The 18,819-nt window shown below is 39.7% G+C and overlaps 1 protein-coding gene across 3 annotated transcripts in view; it reads right to left on the bottom strand.

Moving 5' to 3' along the window:
- The window catches only part of EZR (ezrin), a 36,260-nt gene extending 17,447 nt beyond the window's left edge, over window positions 1–18,813 (bottom strand). The window contains exons 1-2 of one of the 3 annotated variants that reach the window (XM_026844715.1): window positions 18,668–18,813; window positions 1,770–1,853 (exon numbers count right to left, since the gene is read on the bottom strand). In XM_026844715.1, coding sequence (XP_026700516.1) covers window positions 1,770–1,853; window positions 18,668–18,679 — 96 coding nt within the window. In that variant the 5' untranslated portion in view covers window positions 18,680–18,813. Of the gene's footprint in view, window positions 1–1,769; window positions 1,854–3,573; window positions 3,600–18,667 lie in introns of those variants that run through there. The other 2 variants (XM_026844716.1, XM_026844717.1) reach the window with 2 other exon arrangements.
- Between the last annotated feature and the right edge of the window lie 6 nt (window positions 18,814–18,819).

The raw sequence follows: 18,819 nt of genomic DNA, 5'->3' as shown, positions 1-18,819 counted from the left end.
AAGCTAGAAGTATCTTGGAACTGAAGCATCTTGTCTTCTTCCATGTTCTCAGGATTTTGTGCTTCTCAGCTGGAGATCAAAAAAGTAGTTTCTCTGCCAGAGAGATGACCCTGACTCTTAACAGATGTAAATTAGTGAATATATATGGGGAGGGAAAAAAAAGTCCTTACTGAATCCTTATTGTAAGGAAACATAGGATATACATACAGTGTCTGACCTAAAGCATTGTTTTTAAAAACCTGGCTTATAGTCATTTGGATTTTTGTACCCTCAGAGATGAAACCCAAGTCCTCCATTTCATGTTAACATGTAAGGGGTTGGAGGAGGAAGTTACCCTCATGCCAGGGTGATCAGCAGTGAACAGGTCAAATACCAAATACTGGTTCCATAAAAACACAGGTTTCATATGCACTTCACCAAATTTCCAGTCTATGAATACTTGACGTTTATCTCACATCAGTAATAACCAAATGAATTAAACTTAGATGTAATGCTAAACACTATTAGTAGTACCCTTTTTTTGTACCATGAAGTTCTGCAGCAATTGTAATTTGTTTTTCTCCTTTCAATCCCTGCAAGACGACACTAAATGGGTTTGTTTGTTTGTTGGGGGTTTAAGTTTTTGTGGGGGTTTTTTTGTTTGTTGGTGGTTTTGTTTGGGTTTTTTTAAAAAGTACTTCTTACTGCTATTTACTTACACGGAAATGAAAACCTCTACCAACAAAAACTTAGAAGGAATGGACATTGTTTAGCCAGTTCTGCCTACTTGAGTTAAAGCTCAACCACTTTTTGCTATCAAGGCTAGCAGGGGACCAGGGGAAAGTGTAAAGGAATTGCCCTACACTTCAGAAACAGCTTATATGTGTAACTGAAGTCTGTACAGATCAATTCTTAGTTTTCAGGGTTCCAGCAAGAATAGCTAGGAAGCAAGCTGTGTTTTGTTTTTTTTTCATTCCAGATCAAGTTAAATTTTCCTGCTGAAATCTATGCCTTGCTTCAGTTTAATAAAGCAAGCTGCTTAAGAGAAGAATAATAGTCTTACAAACTTCTATTTGTTTATTTTAGTTGTCTTTATCTGACCTTTGTAGATCCATCTCTAAGCAGATCTGTATATTGTTAATGTAGTAGCAGGAATAACAACATCAAGGGAAAAGACTCTTGGCTACTCGTGCCCTCCACTTCCCTGGGAACCCCCAAAGGCAGGATGGACAAGTCTCCTGCTGCATAGGTACTTCTTACAAGGCATGTTGCTATAGTTGCTGCACGAGGATCACAAACTCTTCCAGTTTTCCAGCAGTTTGGCAAACTTGGACACCTGTGGCAGGCAGCTACCTCTAACCCAGCTTTTGAATGAATGCAGCTACGCATATGTCTTCATTAGCCATCTGAGGACCTGGTTCTGGAGAGTTTTATGCACAGGGACAACATTTCAATTTTAGAATTTAAGAAATAAGTAAGAGCTAAGCTGCATTTCAAAGCAAGAGGTGCATTTTTACACTCTCCAGACATTTCAGATCCCTTACAACACTTCATCCCCCAGCACTGCTAGGAGGACAGGTTTCACTGGAACATAACACACCTGCAAGGATTTTTGCATTTTTCTTTTACTGTGATGGAATTTAGAGATCTTAGTTCAGATCAAAGCCCTTTGCTTCGAAGGTGGAGAGAAGAAAGAAAGGTAGGTTTGGAATACAGTCTTAAGAAAACACTGTAGTCTGAAATGTACTCCAAGCTTAAATGACAAGAGCCCATACCAACCCTTCACTGACCTGGTCAAACAGCTGTTTGCCTGTAGTGTTTGGCTGGATGGCAAACTCCAGCTCTGCATCCATAGTGACAACTCGAACATTGATCTAAAGAGAAAAAACAAAAAGCATTGTTTAAGATGCATTGAAAGCTATTTCTCAGTGTTAACACAGTACTTTGTGTACAATACAGTCTCCATGCTTTGATGCACTACCGTAACCTCTAGAATATATACACTTAAACCCCAATTAGATTATCACACCAGCAAACTTAATTGGAGTACTGACTTTGCTGTCTTATCCAGATTGCTCTGCAGGTTTTCCTACTCAACACAGGATTGGACTAAGCTTCTAGTTAAATGAGAGGGCATTTTAGAGTTGACCACTCCCAAGCCTAAACCCCCTTGGAATAAGAGCTCCTGCAAGTGCACAGCATAGCTGCCTGCAGGCCATCCCTTGGATTATGAAAGGCCCTAATGACTAAATTAAATTTAAGACTTATAATTTAACTTCCATTTATATTAGAGCTGGAATTAATCTGAGGTTTTAAAGGCAAAAGGCTGCAGATTATTCTTACAAAGCAATCAGCATTAACCCGATAAACATTCATTCCTTCCCTGATAAATATCTACTCAGCACATGAAAACAGCAGTTATGGGTACTGAATGATACTACCAGGGCAAGAGTTCACTAAGCTATTGCTGTTAAAGAAAAACAACATAACCAGATTTACTGCCATGGCAGAAGCATACTGCAAGAGAAGCTACTACTGTATGCAGAAGTCAAGAGTGTTTAATGATTAGAAAAAGTCTATTAGCAGTTAATCAGGAGGCAAAAGGAGCAACTAAGCTTGCAGGGAATAACATAAGGACCAGTTAAAATGGCAAATCAGAAAAGGATTATCTCCAACTGTTCCAACTACACGAGACTATATTGCTTGCAATATTATTCTGTATCTCAAAAAAAACCCCAACCCCAAACCAAATTTTAAAAAGACAAACTGGGATGATTGTGTAGTATAGTTCTACTAACAAGTAGCTTCGTATTTTAAAGGAAAGAGAAGAAAAAAGTGGACATGTAAATACAAAGCCAGACAATGCTACAGGCAGATAAGATTTCATGACAATTTCCCAACATTTATAGATGTCACATCACAGAAAACCAGAGCTAAGAGACCAGGAGAGACTGCTATACCTGTGGGACTGGTGCCCAGCACAGAGGCACACATTTGAACAAATGAGAGAAAGGGGCAGGAGAGGAATAGAATTACTACAAAGCTTTGACACCGCAGCAGTTTCCAGCCACTTGATTATGTATATTTAAACTCTAGGATAAATGTCAGGTAAAACAATATTACAGCTAACACAAAATTGTTAAAAAACAAGTTGCCACAGATAAGTTTTAGTCAAACATATCAGAAAATTCCTTTTTTAGGGAGACAGGAAGGCATCAAGTGTCTTTTAGCCTTTATAGAATTATTCCTACCTCCTGTTCTCTCAAATGACCAAGGACCTCATATAGAAAGATGACTAAAGGCAGTTTCCAAATCACAGAACCTCAGAACTGAACCAGAGGAGATGACTGCTTAAGTGTCCTGTCACATTTAAGCTGTATTTTTAAAGCAGTGTCCTTTAAATTTAGAAATTTAAAAAAAAAAAAATAAATAAAATCTCTAAAAGCAGCAAGAACGAACAAACAAGGAAGGTCTCTGCTCCTTTTCCCCAACCAAAAGCATTCCAAAGCATTTGGGATCCATAATGGAGCATGGAAGTATACTTAAGGCTTTCTTCCTGTGCCTTAAGAACCAAAGGTTTCCAAGCAGTGTTACCAGCGTAGTAAGGGAAGTTCAGATACCAAATCCTCAGGAACAGCAAGGCTGCAATTCGAAGATGTGACCTTAAAAAGCTCCTGTTGCTTAATCCCCTCTCAACAATAAATCCCTAATCATATTCTAATCCTTTCTACTCCCTCTAAGAAAACATATGCTCAGAATCTGCAGTTTTGTATTGTGCAAGTTATTTGCACTTCTGCCTGAAACACTGTGGTAGGTGTAAAATTAAGTGTCACTTCACAAGATAAGTGCTTTCCTCTCCTTACAAGAAAATGTGCAGGATGTTGGCTGAGCACAGAATTCCAGCTGGTATCAGTATACTCGTCTTTTATTCTGTGTGCTTAGTGGTTATTTACTAGGAAAAAGGTAAACTCCCTAGTCTAGGGGAATACGCTGTATTACTCCAACCCTAAAAGGCCCTTCTGGATACAGTCCTCTTCCTAAAGGGCCAGATACACAGTGAGTTATTCAGTGCTAAAGCCATCTACCTGCTACATATTTTAAGAATCATTTTAGCATTAAGACCAGATTTGAATCTGAATCAACCATTTAAATACATGAGCATGCAGGAACATGATTACTTGGTAATCCAAACAGCTTTCAAGGGCACTTGGGGCATGTGGTAAATGTTAATTTCTGTGTTCTTAAAGGGTTGAACAACCAGGATAAAGAGGAATTCCCTGGTGTGCCCTCAGACAAGCTGCTAGCCACATGGCAGGCAGAGCAAGAAGAGACAGGGCCTGAAGCAGCTGTCACTTCAGTGAGCTGATGACTGCCTGGGAAAATACTTTGAGTCTCATTCCTGCCATATTAGTCCTCTTGCTTCTCATCTGCAATCCTCAACCTTGATTTCAAGAGGAACATAATGGTTTTAACAGTGTTTCTAAACGGATGTCCTACAACTACTCCAAACAAGCTTTTAGCCACAGAGAAGCTGGTAGTGAAGCAGGCAAACAGAGCTTAACCCACTTGATTAGACAGTCTGAAGAAACCTTGATGTCTCTTAGGCTGAGACAAGCAGTTTGGCATTCAGCTCAGATCACATGGAACTCCCCATGGCACCAAAACAATTAAATGAAAACCCAAGGTGTTAATCAATTCAAGACACTGTTAGGGAGGAAAACAGAAATTAGTCTGGGTTGTTCCCTATCAGCAACAAAAAGAGCAAGACACAGTTAAGACAACTTTCACAACTGAAATCCTGCTTACCCTATATAGGCAAGGCAAATAATTTGTAAATTTCCTAGCAAATCCTGGCAGTATTATAGGACAAAATCAAAGCCATAACCAAAAAGAAAGCAGTTTTTAATTGTTTCAGAACACAGATGTGTGAAGGGGGAAGAAGAGAACATGGCTGTTAAACATGAAATAAGGAGTTTTAAATGCACATAGCATGCTAAAAATCCTAGACAGTAAGATGTAGCTTCCTTCTCAACAGGCCAATGCCATAACATTTCATGATTATACTTTTATGTCCAAGACTAACATACTTAAAATTAATGACAAACAGGGCCTTAGAAGGTTTGCTCATGTGTACATGAACATTACAGAACACAAGGTTTTCCTCTTCCCCTGTCTTAGGATGCATAAAATTGCTAACAAATTTGATCCAGAGGGGAAAAAACATGCTGTTGAAAAAGCAATTCTATTTGCATTAAAAAAAAAAAAAAAAAAAAAAGACTGTTCAGGGTAGACTGTAACATGTTACCTACATTTCCAACTGGGACAAGAGAGTGGAAGTAAGATGAAAGACAGAGTAAAGAGAACTTCAGAATACAGTTTAAATAATTGTAACACTATGAAAAGTTCTTGTATTAGAAGTTACAGTAGTTAGAATGGGACCTTCCTTGGTTTAACAATGCCCTCAAGTCATGCATTTGTTCTTAATTTTTTTTTCTTAAGACAACATCTCTTCAAACACTGTCAGTAGATCAATTTATGGGAGACTGCAGCCTTTCAAAGTCCGTGCACCATGCACTATCTAACTTGGAAAAATAAAGTGCCATTTGAAAAACATTTAGAAAACACTGTCTCTTAAGGAGACAACACACTGCTAACCAGCTGAGTGCCAACATCACCTCTGTGTAAAAGCCAAGATCTACATAGGAACCCAAGATGACATTGCCTTTCCAATCCCTTCCTCTCCTAAACACCCCGTTTCCAGGTATGGTGGACACTATGCATACACAGGTAGGTTTTTTTCCTAAAGTTGACTCTTGAGCTACATACAGCCTGTTGATCTCTCTGGTTGCAGGCAACATGGTACCTTTAAAGTTAACCATCCCCCTCCTGATATTGCAGCTCCACTGCAAAAGATCATACACTGAAGGGGGGAAAGAAGGCAGAACAGGAAAAATCCATAGCTCACACACACAATAAGCCATCATGGATATTTTGCATCCTGCTGCATGATATCTAATACTCCTTAAGTTCACTTGCATAATAAACTAGTTCAGTGAAACCATAAAGTTGTGCAAGTCGTTTAAAATACCAATTTATTTACAGTAAATACATAAGATAAAGGGCAGTAAATACCAACTTTTACCCATATATACAAGACAAACCAGTACTTAAGATGTTGCATATCATTATGCAGCTCTAAATGCCTCAGACAACGCTCAGGAATGTCTTCTTCCTTTTTCAAAGGATGGATAAAGACCAGAGTCTCTTTAAATAGCAGGTTTACAAGTGCAAATGGTAGTGAATTATCCTTCCAAGTGGTGGCAATTAGCAGTATCAGAGTGGAGAAACCTATACAGGCATGTCTTCTTCCTTCAGTCACTGGATGTCTGGAAATCCCAGGCAAGTAGCTAGTACAGGTAAGCAGATCAACCACGTTTTGAGGTGCCATATCTGAAAAGCACATACTGTGAAGAACATTATGCAGGTCTGTCAAGGTTTCTTGCACATATGCAAACCAACCATATGGACATGCTTGTGCTGAAGGAATAAAGCAGTCTTAAAAAAAGAAGAGAAAGCAGTGGTATTAATACTATTAAGAAAGCAGTAGTATTAAGCATGCACCCTCACTTCTGCAGGTCTGCTCTTCCACCACACAAGCAGTAACTACTATTGTAATAACTAACAGACAAGTTTTTTGCCCTGTGGTGCAATGCACCTGCATAGACAAAGTAATCTCATTTCAACCTTAGCAATCAAACCTGTTCATAGATGTGTGTAGAGATTAGGTATCTGGTAAGAGGAACGGCAGTTTCACACAGCAGCATCAGAAGGGCACCGAAACTGCTCTCTATTCTTCCACTTTCCATGCAATAGTGTTTGTGGTTCCAGGCCCAGTAATAAAGAAAAACATTGTGCTAGCTAATGGAGTAAATGTAGTCTCAACTCCTGGAAACTATTGCGGGAAAAATTTCAACTTTGATTAGGGAAAAAAGTCCTAAAGGCTCCATAGCTCAGAGCTGACCTGCTAACACTTCAGTGTCTTTATTTCTCTATCCTCCACAAGTCAACAGCTAATGGTTCAGAGACTGTGGAGAGGACAACTCTGGGAGGATAAAGTAGCACAAATAACCCAAGCAACTGGACAGATAATAGTGCAATTTCTTATATTATTCTTCAGTACTTATGAACACCAACATGTCCAGAACACAACATTCGGAGCCAGTTCTGTTTCTTCAACAGAATAACCTGATGGATCAAACCTCATCTAGTAACATGTTTGATGTGGTCCCATATGACAGACTAGGCATACAACAGATCCGAGCCCTGTGAAATTACAACCAAATGACAAGCTGTGCACCTAAATTCTCCATAGCTTCTGTCAAAGCAGGAGACAATGTCAGGAATATCAAACAAACGATCAATTCTATTTGCTGATGCAGGATTGCCAGAACATGACTTCCCTCCCAGCTTGGCTCAGCATCTTCATCTTGCTGGAACTACTGTAGGGACACATTCTCACCTTTTCATGACAGGCCAAGATCTTGAAAGTGAGATGTGAGTGTGGCAGGGTGGAGGAAGAAAGAAAATGCAGTTAGGTATTCTCACAGTTCCTGGAAGACAGAGTGCCTTACAAATTCACAAACACCTAGACAAGAACGGAAAAATAAACTGTTTAGAAGGACAGGGCTAGAATTTGAAGATCTTAGTAGGTCTGAGAAATAGTTACAGGTATTACACTTGGAGAGGTGATGAAGAGATGAACAAATTACAGGCTTGCAAACAATGGACTACAGCCGGACTGTAGACAAGGATGTGGTTTATTATAATCCCCAGAAAAACACTGCATTTCCTGGTGCAATGCTATTGCACAGAAGAAAAAGAAAAATTACATTCTTGAGTGTATTTGTCACCGGAAGCATTACAGAAGGTGACTATTCTGTTCAGCTTGCCTGATGACTTGCCAGGTGGAATGCTGTCACCCAAATTTGAATGTTCCTTTTGAAACTGTGCAAGTTAATCAAGGTAAGTCTGCACTAATCTGCAGGTCAGGTGGTTTTAGATTGGTTGCAGGTTGTTTGGTTTTAGGGTTTTTTTCCCCCTCCATTTCAAACTGGAGTTGATATGGCACTGATCTCTTCCAATGTGAGTTGTCTGAAACATGAAGTGTTTATAGAGAAGGCGGCAACTTTTAAACCCACAAGGAGAAAAACACCAAAAAGCCCTCTTATTTTGCAGGCTGGGTAACAGGAAAAGAAACAGTAATTGCTGGAGTGGTAAGATATTGGGATACTATATAACCACTTGCATTCACCCTTCAGGCAGGCATGTTCAAGGCCTCCCCAGTGCTACATTTTTACCATTTAAAGGATCTCCAAGAAACTAAAATAAGAAGGCAAACGACAAACATGCAATTTCTCTGAGGAAAATCCGATTCCTATGAATGGAAGAGTGATGTACAGCACAACACCAAAGAAAGCCTTGCAGTAGGATCCACACACTCCTCCCCTTCTACCATGACAGAATCCTTTTGCACTATCTGCCCAAACACCTAGCATTTCAGAAAGGGCAGTGACAGCACAGCAAAATAGTCCTGAGCATTCCCTTCCACACTGCAGAGCACACAGTTTGCTGACAAGAGAGAAAACAGCCCCATCAGTTCACAAAAGACGAACAGGAGACAACCTCACTGGCATCCCCTTGATTGCACAAGGCAAGCTCACTGCACCCATTCAACCGACCCAGTTTCTCAGCATACCACGTTAAATCAAAAAGACCCCACTGGGAACTGAAGGACAAGTTCCATTTCAAATCTCATTGTCTTACAGCATTGCTTCCTCACTGTAAATAAATAAGAGCATTAAGTCACATTCCACTGGAATTCCTCCGAGTCTATGAAACAGTTAGGTACTGCTCCATTTGTGACAGGTAAAATCAGAGTTGAGTAGGCTGGTCTTTGTTCCTTAAAACCTTGCTCACCTTCCCAGGAGAGGGGGAAATACAACTCTAGTATATAATAATACAGAAAATAGTAATTACTTTAAATTGTCCAGCACAGTTGTTAGCCTTAGCTACTAGTCAACTTCAATGCAACAACTTGTATAACATTTCTTTTTGGTAGTAACCCTCAGTATTTAAGGAGCAATAACAATATCAGCTATATTTAACTGAAATTTCTTAAGTTTACAGCAGGAGCCCAGGTGCTTGCTGCTCATGTAACATGAAAAAGCCTTATAACAACTTATGTGGAAGTTTCTTCTGAAGAGAGAAAAAAATACTTTGAGAAGCCAAGAATAGTTCTTGAGCAAAATCTGAAAGCTAGACTCTTTTGGATGAAGTAAGGTGGAGGGGTTCATGTGGGCAGGGAAATCTTGAATACCCAGATTTGGGGAGTCATCCAGCAACTCCAGTTTTAGCAAAGCAGGTTGAATTTTCAGAACAAACTTCCCCTTCCCTACCAGCATACACAAACAGATCACAAGAAAGTCAATTCACTGAGTTTGATTATGAAGTCAGGTCACTTGACTGAGATAGCATGAAACCTTCCTTATAGTTAAACATTAAAATAATCCTAGAACGTAAATTCAAACTTTTTAAGCTTACATTTGCAGAAGAAGATGCCATAATAAATTACACCCTTACTTCACTTTCCTTAACCAAAGCCTGATATATCTTCTGCCAGCATATAACAACTGCATAGTGCATAGCAGACATCTGCATGAAAAGCTGAGAAGCAGTCATGGCTGTAATTCTGTTCTTTATATTTGGTCAAGCAATAACACTCTGCATGCCAGAAGATTTCAATGTAGGTGTGGCAAGTGTACACGATACTGCATCTCTGACAGCCCTGGTTCCCAAATGCCTAGGCCTCAGCCAGCCTTCCAGCACTCTCCACCTCTGGTCAGCTCTGTGCAATTAAATTAGTTGCTCAGTGAAACAGTAAAACCAAGCAAGTACTCTTTCCAGAGAGGAAAAATAAATAAATAAATAGATCTTTCTCCACCCACCAAAGTTTTCTCAACTCTTTCATAACAAGCAAACTGCATCATTCTGTCTTGAGTTATGAAGAAGCTGAAAAATTGAGAGGAAGAGGCCTTTCTAAAATTTTATTTTTAAAAAATATAAAATTTACCTATGGACAATCCTGAGTTTTGGCAAGACACAAAGCAATGCAGTTTAAGCCTGAAAGGGAACCCAGATGTTTTTTTATACAAAACACTTTCTCTGACTTTCTGTGAGGGATATAGGAATGGTTTACTCTGAACACAATGTTAGGAAGCAGCAGGAGGGTCTATGGTGCTCTGTTGAAACATCCCCTTCAAAGACTCTCCGATGCTGTGCAATACTCCATTAGCATTGTCACAGTATCTGTGTACAAGCAGCAGTCTGTTCTTTAAAGAAGGAACACACAGGCAGCGACAGCAGGCTCAGAAAAGAACTGCTGCTTGGATGAGCCATTTGCCCTCAACGGATGTTAGGATGGATTTAGGAACACAGACTGCAGCAACAATAGGTCCTTTGTATCTAAAGGATAAATACAGAGGGAAGCTACAGGCCACTGGATCAAACTCCTTCATACACAGACTGTTTTATAATGACAGCTGTTGCATCTAATTAAACATAATGAAGTTGTAAGACTAAGGCTTTACACACAAAGTTTAAAGCCGCACAACCAATCCTCAAATAAGCTTTATTTCAAAAAGTCACTCAGAGTTCAGAATAAATCAGATCATCTTTTGTGGCCTTCCATCAGAAACATCAGCATAGGGCCAAGTTCAGATACTATTAAAGGTTTAAGACCTCAAGTTCTATTATAATTTCAGAGTCTTTTAAACAATTTAACATCTCCAATATTTATGTGAATCAGCTACATAAAGTATTAGCCTTCTGCAATCCCTGCAAGGGAAAATAAAAAAATAACTGAGTATCTCATAGACATGATCCAGAATACAAACACCATTTCGTATCTCTGCTTGGCTTCCTCATTTGGCACACAACAATTTATGCAAAGACTGAACTCCACAGTACCAAGTCACAACAGGGGCAGGGTCTGAAGGCATGAATAAACAAAAGCTGTAATAGCCTCAGAGCTGCTCCTGAATCCAAGCACCAGTACTGGTGCCTTTTATTCCAATGTTTATGCAAAGGCATAGCTTCTAGAGAGGTATGTGCATGGAAAACCCAGAGCCATTCTAAATAGTCAAAAGTCTGACAGATACTCAGCTGGAGACCAGGCAACAGCCTGACAGGACACAGCTCTCAACACTTTCAAAAGACCCTGTATCAACAGTAATAACACAAAATACAATGATCGCTCCTCTGAGGTGGAAGAACAGCACATTATATTGGAGCAGGGTGGGCTGTATGAACACAAGGAGAGTCTATGACTTACTCTCTCACAGGACTATGCCCTGAGAGTTTAATGGTATCAAGAATCAACTGCTGTAGAAGATTTCTCAACAACTGTACTCTTCCCAGATGGAGACATCACAGGATGCAAAGCAGTATCTTCTTCAGATGTGAACTGGAAGAAGCTCAAGGATGTTCAAAGGCATGGAATAACTTTCATGCAAGGATCAACTAAGCTAGTTAGGACTTCTCAGCGTGGAAGAAAATTAGCTAAGGCTAGGACTTAAGAGTGAGTTATATGGATTCATGAACAGGGTGCTCTACCAACAGAATAACTACAGGGCATCAACACTGAACAAGAAAAAAGTTTTTCAAATAACGCTGTAGCAAGGTGTTTTGTAGATAAGTTTCCAAACAACATGAAGGTTATTTAGGACAGCCTTTGTTAAAGCATACTGTGGATGCTGAAGTTCACATGGTTTCAAGGGGAGACCGGACAAGTTCACAGAAATGCATTCAGTAAGTCATTATATAGGAACTTTCAGCCTCCAATACCTCAGCAGCTCAGAGGAAAGCAATGGTGCGTATCTTTGAAATACTCTTTTACAGGCATCAGCTTTTGGCCAACATCAGAGGTATACTATTAGGCTACAGGGTTTTTCTGCCTGACCTAGAGTAAGGCCAGCCATGTTCTTATAGAAGTCAAAGTGCAGAATGAACATGAACTCCATTTACTTAAGGAGAAATAGCAGTGTAACAAGTCACTCAAGCCCCAGTAATGATGCATGTTAATTCTGCATTCTAGATATGAATTAATTTGTCAAAGAGGGATTTATTAATTTGATATCCTACCCCTTCTGCTTGAACTGTTCCATAATCAGCCTCTTTCATTTTACCTCATGGACTTTGGTGGAATGTACCACATGGCATTTGTGAAATTTACGAGTGGGACTATGTGATGTGCTCACCTTCAATAACTAGATAGCCTGACCTACATCCAATACACTACAACAGATACACTTCCCAACAATGGACTTCAAACAGTATGTAACAGGAGCTATTTGTTCCCAGATAAAGGTAGGTCGTCGCAAGTCCTGAAATGTCACCGAAGCATAAAGAAGAAGTTGCTCTTGAGAAGTTATAGATCATACATGAAAAGTGATTGGGAGGATCAGCAAAATACCCCTTTCTGACCCCTAAAACAACTTGAGGGCTTTCAAGACAAAACTCTTCACTACAGAAGGGTGATGGCAAACAAATATGCAACAGTGATTCCCAAAGAATACCCTGAGCACACTGGGGACAGGAAAAGCAACTTTGAAAAATCTGCCTGCACAGCTGTATTAGTTTTTAAAGGGGAAAGCTATTCTCTTCCACACTGAGATCACCAAATATCAATCATGCAAATCCACCCACCAATTCACACCACATGCTTTACGTACCAGGAACTTTCTGTAATCACTTATCTCTACAAAGACAAAAAGTTAAACAAGCTAAGCTTTCACAATTAAAGTGTATTCAGCTAGATGTTAAAGAATAACTTCAGTTCCCACAAAGAACTCCAAAGCCCAGATCCTACAGTACGGACTTCAAAGTCCTCTATTGGGCTACACAGGCTAAACTCAGGCACTCCAGTACAAATGAGAGATTCTTTAATGTCTACTTCAGGTAGCAGGCAGCTCACAGATCTGCTCCATGCATGCAGTAGTCTCTCAGCAGAACTGAGCCACTCCAGACCCATTTCATAAGCCTGTTCGATATTCATCAACTGGCTGTCCATCCACTCACATCCCCAGAGGAGCCTCTTGCACACATTCCACACTGAGGTTAGAACAACCACAGCAAACATGCATGCTTCCATGCAAAAATCAAGAGAGGAAGAGATGGTGATAGTGATGCCTCCGAGTATTACACAACAGCTAGAACACTTGCTCATGGAAGTTGGAGGGAGAAGCAAGTGCACAATAACCCTCGCTCAGGGCAATTCCACACTCCCTTCTCAACACTACCAGAAGGCTACAAACCTTGTCTAGGGGCACCAGCACCTCTTCCATTGTACACAGTAGGTAGCCAAATACAAGTTCATGGTCATCAAGTAGTTTCTCTTGCTTACTCAAATAGAAGATGAGAGTCCTGCTTTTTAATTCTTAGACAGCTGACAGTATACCAGGTACTCATCAGTCCCAATTGAGCACATGGCTGCTACTCATGCTCTCTCAAAGATGAGAGCAGATGCAGATAAGTCAGGTGATCTTTTTCCCCCCACTATGAAGTAGCAACTAGAAAGAGGAAAAAAAATCTGGATCTGACCAAATGAGCAATATGGAGGCAACACGGTTAGCTGTTACACTGAGCTATACCTTGTTTCCAGCCTCACATAGCAACAACTTTCTCCCTTTCCTAGGGGAAAGGATCCCATACACCGCTCAGTAAAAGCCAGATACTTCAGTTGCTTCTGCAAAGAATTGTATGTCTCAGCTCACAGGATAAATGTTATCTAATGCTGAAACCAGGCTTCAAAGCAAGCACACAACACACCTAAAATACATTACTTAACACAGTGTGCAGTGTGGTTCAGTGATCTTGGGCAGCATTGCCTTCCTTCAAGGTCAACTGAGTGATTATGGGATTTACAGTGTGCATAAAGCTCTTTGGACACAGAGTGCCAATCAAGAACGACACTGAATTCACTGCAGGAATCTTCAGTGGCCATCAATAAGTCTTATTCTCAAAAAGTCCTGATGTACCACAGCTTTTTTTTCTTTTCCATGGACAGAGGAAGGCGTTCATGTGGGCGTAGGGAGGGAGAAGAACAGGAAGGCTTATCTCCCTCCCTCTGCCCTTTAATAAGGCTAAGAAATTCTTTAAGTAGTGACTAACATAACAGTTAACTCCCTCGGTTTCTCTACAGCAGCTAACATCCCAGAACAAACTACCCTCAGAAATCCTTACTCAGCTCATGTGGTAATTCAGGTTTTTGGCGCAATTGTGAGCTCATTCTCTTATAACTTGTCATCTACGAAGTACTCCTTAAATTTACTATTAATAGATTTTTCCACTTTTCTTTTGCAGCTATGAGTGGAAGTTCTCATATTTGGCAAATGGAAGTTTCCTTACGTTTCCATTTTGGACCAGAGTATACACCTCCTGGTATCAAGTACACCATATCCCAGATCATCTTATGTACTGCAAATGGCGCTTATAAGGAAAAGGATAAAATTTTATTCCTGACTAAATCTATAGCTATCCAAAAGCTAAGAGTATTAATTAATTACAAGCACTTAAGGATATGAAAAAAATATTCATTTCAGTCCAGTTACAGCAGTATGCTGTGAGGAACTCAAAGATAAAACTACTTTGTGTAGTTAGAAGATACACAGTCAAGAATAAATTGGAAAGATCTGGGAACAATTATTTTTTGTATTTAGAATAAATTCCTGTCACTACACTTGGATCTCTTTGGACTGACTTATCATAAACTCGTCAAATTGTAATGCCATGATCTGTTCACAGACAGAGGTCTGGCAGAAGACTTGCATGCTGTCTTCAAGTTATTTTTTCAGAATTCATGTATATTCAACATTAAATAGGTATGAAGGACTTGTCTAGCCACTTAATGCTTTGCACACACTTGCACATTATTAACGCAGGGCTGGGAAAAACCTTCTGAGTCATCAGTTCCAATTGCCCACTCCTACAGGCAGCAGTATTAAATTGTGTCCTTGTCAAACTTTTCTTCAGATATGTTAGGTCTTTGAATAGCCTCCTAATAAGACAAACAAGGAGGGAAAAAAACCCTACCACACACACACACAACTGCTCTAATGTTTAAAAGTCTCTTAAATCACAAATTCTGCTTAAAGTAGTTCTTACTCCTCTTTGGCTTTTAAATCCCTCCTTACATTTTATACAGGTGAAGGAAGAGGTAACTTGTTTAATCCTACCAGGCTAAACTAGCCAAGCACTCTCTCTCATCGTGAGGTGGCTTTCTGCCTCTAGTCATCCCAAAACCCTTCTCTGGATTCTGCTTTGAATGTGTCTCTCCTGGACACATGTAAGTGCAACCTCTATTCAAAGAAAGATCTCACTAGGACCTTCTATTAATGCTTCTGTTAGAGAAACCCTACGCATTACAGATGACATGGACAACACAACAGTCATACTACCACTGATTAATCCATATCCTTGTAACCTATACAGTGAAGGACCTTCTTCCCCCACCCCTACAAGTTTAACTATTGCAATGGTACCTTATTACCCCAGTCCTTCAATCCCCTTTATACGGTGGCCCTCTGCATCAGTAATACCTTCCCCTCAACAGCACGGCATTAGCAGATTTTGTTAGTATGCTCAGCTTTCTGACCACAAACTGTTAGTAAAGGCATTAAAAAATGGTGCCTCTGGATATTTTTCACTTTATTTTCTCTTTAGCACCAGAAGCTGTTCAACTGTATTTACTACTGTTCTCTTTACATAGTTTTTTTATATATGCTCAGAAGTTTTAAAAGTTCTTGTGTGGCACTACATCAAATGTTCTACTGTAAGGCTGACTTCATTTCTTGTGAAGCTTTTTCTCCCCAAGAGGAAAGAAACTAACAAAAAAATTAATCCACCTTCAAAAAAGCAGTAGAGAATGCTGGTAGGTCAGATCTAATTAACAGGTCTATAGACCAGAGATCACGTTTCCTCCTCATTCAGTAAGTAAGGTTCATTAGTCCATAGACATGCTGTTCTAGCTACTATTTATTAGATTGGCTTGTCTTGCAAAAGGATACAATTCAGCTAAAACACCATCCATTCTGCAAGTCAAACAGAAATAAACTAGTAACATGCATGTAGGAAAAACAGAGAGTGAACAGACACTCCAGTAATGAGAAGATGCAAGGCTGGGCAAGTAAGTTTATTTAGCATTTCACTCATTTCCAGATAACATGGCAAGATTTGGACAAGATGACATCTCTTGCATTTCCTGACATAATGATTCACCACCTGTGAAGCCTAATGAACCACTGTACAGAATAGATGGAAATTATGTATCTGAGCTGTCCATGAACTCCCAGCCATAAACCCTTATGAACTGGGTACAAGTTATATATTTATAGCTTACCTCAGAGATCTCTCGTTACTTTGTAACTGTTACATGTGGCAAAATGTCCCTGTTAAATTATAAATAACACTTGCCTATATTAACAAGTGTATTTATTTCAGAATTATTTTCTGAGCTGTTACTAAAATTTATTCTGAGCATTTCAAACATGCATCAGATCCAATAATTGTGATTAAATATTACCAGAGAATGTGGAATACAATTGGCTTTCTAGCACTTCACTCTGGTACTCAATTAAAATACAAAATCACTAAAATTCTAGTGTTAACAGACTATTTGTTTACTGTGAAAGAATAAAGTACAAGCATGATCTGTAAGCTTTGTGTATGCATGTATAATTTTTGTTAAAACAAAAGTTTCACATAAAGGTTTAACTTGGGAGAATGCTAAAATTTTGCTTTCTGTCACCTTAATCTCCACTTGTAAAAACAACTGATAACCAGTGTGTCAAACTTCACCCATAGCAGCACAAAGTCTGCCAAGCAACATCATATTTACTTTCGGCATGCAGACAAGACACATGTAAGCAAGCATACATAATAAGTATGTAGTATCCATGTCAAATACCCTTCGGAAACTAAAACTGCTTCCTTGTGCATCCCAAGAGTTTGTGCTATCATTCCTCATGCATGCCAAAGGCTGTTGTCACATTTGTCCTGAGCACAGTTCTGCCTCTGGAGTGACAGCTTTACATCCTCTCCCCCTGCTCTCTGCAAACTGACAGAAATCCTCTTTAGCTGTATTAAGACCAAATCCAGCCTCAGTCTGAAGCAGCCAGACCAAACAGTGTGTTTTGCTAAAATAACCTCCATAAAATTCCTCTTTCTGATTTACAGTAAGGTCGCAGTTAGCCCTACTGAAGAGCACATTTTTTTTTTTTTTTTTTTAAAGTTCTTATACTGTACAAACTATTGAGAGTCTTCTACATAAATCCCAGCCAGTAGGTCACATCTCAGAAATCATTACAGTACAACTGTCCTTCCCTAGTGGAAGGTGGTTTACACCATCCACCTTTGTTATTCACTGGCTAGTCAGTCAAGAAACAGAAAAAACACCGTCTATGAGGTAATATGAACACATTCATGCCAGGTAAAAGGATGAACACTGCTGTATTATTATTTAAGAGATTAAAGAGTTTTTCCACACCTATCCGCAGCTTCCAGTATGACTTATTCCTAAACCAGATTTCAGATTATTCTGACCAGAGTATTTCGAGAAAGCACTCTGTAATTAGCAAGTGGCTAATAAGACAAGGAGATCATTCACATACTTTTTATATCCATACTTTGTAAATTATGTATTTGCTCCCCCAGTTGCAGAAGGGTCCTTTCAGTATACATTTTTATATGCAGCAATATATCTTCTCCTACTGATGAAATACATCCAGGGAGACTGAAAATTTAACACTTCTTAAAAGAATTAAGCAACTTTTTTTTTTTTTTAGGTTTACAGAAACTGCAATGTAAATTAACCTAAGCACACGGGTTTTGAAAAAAAAAAAATTAAACTAACTTTGATGTTATGATGGTAATATCAATTGCTTATTACCATGAAGACAAACTTGTTTACTCGCATTTCATAGCATGTAGCTAATACCCACATAAGTTCTTCACTGCACTTTAAGAAATATTGCCTCTATTGAGAGCAGATAGCAACAAATCTGTTCCGATTATGCTCTTCAGAGTTCAAAGGTGTGTCTGCTCCAATAACTGCCCAAAGCTTTGCATTAGGCAATTGGTTCTTCAAGGAAATTCTCCTGACTAGCAGGGTAGTAACTGACTTTAAAACAGAACAACCAAAAACCCACTAGAAGATCGGGGGGCGGTGGTGGTGTAAAGAAAAATAAGTCAGTGGAAAAGCTAGCCGAGTTTGTTCAATATAAAAAAAAAAAAAACCCACACAAAAAAAAAGGTTTCTGATCATGATTGGTAAAGTTCTTATTGTGGAAAACTTCATTAAGAGTCCCTGGCATTTAGCTTTTAGATGACAAAGTAAGGGGGAAAGAAGTTTCTCCGATGTTTACAGACACATACACGTCTCCTGCAAATGCTAAATGCAAGAAGGCAGGTCAGCCCTGCCACCTCTGTAAGTGGAAGTGTGGCAAAAGCTCTTCTTGTAAGAGTTGCTCGGGAGGCCGGTACGTTTCCAGGACAGGAGTATGGCAGAAGACGCGGTAATCCAGCTCTCAAGCAGGGCTCCCGAGGCTCCTTCCCCCGCTCCCCGTACCCCACTTACCGGCTTCGGCATTTTCGGGGCTGTTGGTGCGTCTCCTACTCCCAAGACAAACGTTCACGCAGCGGCTGCCTCGCCCCAGCCGAGCGTCCTGTGAGGGGGAGGAAGAAGGAGAAAGAGCCGCTCCCGGCCCCGGCGGCAGCGCAGCCCAGGAG

Source organism: Athene cunicularia (assembly GCF_003259725.1).
Source record: "Athene cunicularia isolate RWA chromosome 3 unlocalized genomic scaffold, athCun1 chr3_part1, whole genome shotgun sequence".
Classification (NCBI taxonomy): domain Eukaryota; kingdom Metazoa; phylum Chordata; class Aves; order Strigiformes; family Strigidae; genus Athene; species Athene cunicularia.
The sequence above is the reverse complement of the archived record's forward strand: the minus strand, read 5'-3'. Positions and strand labels throughout refer to the sequence as shown.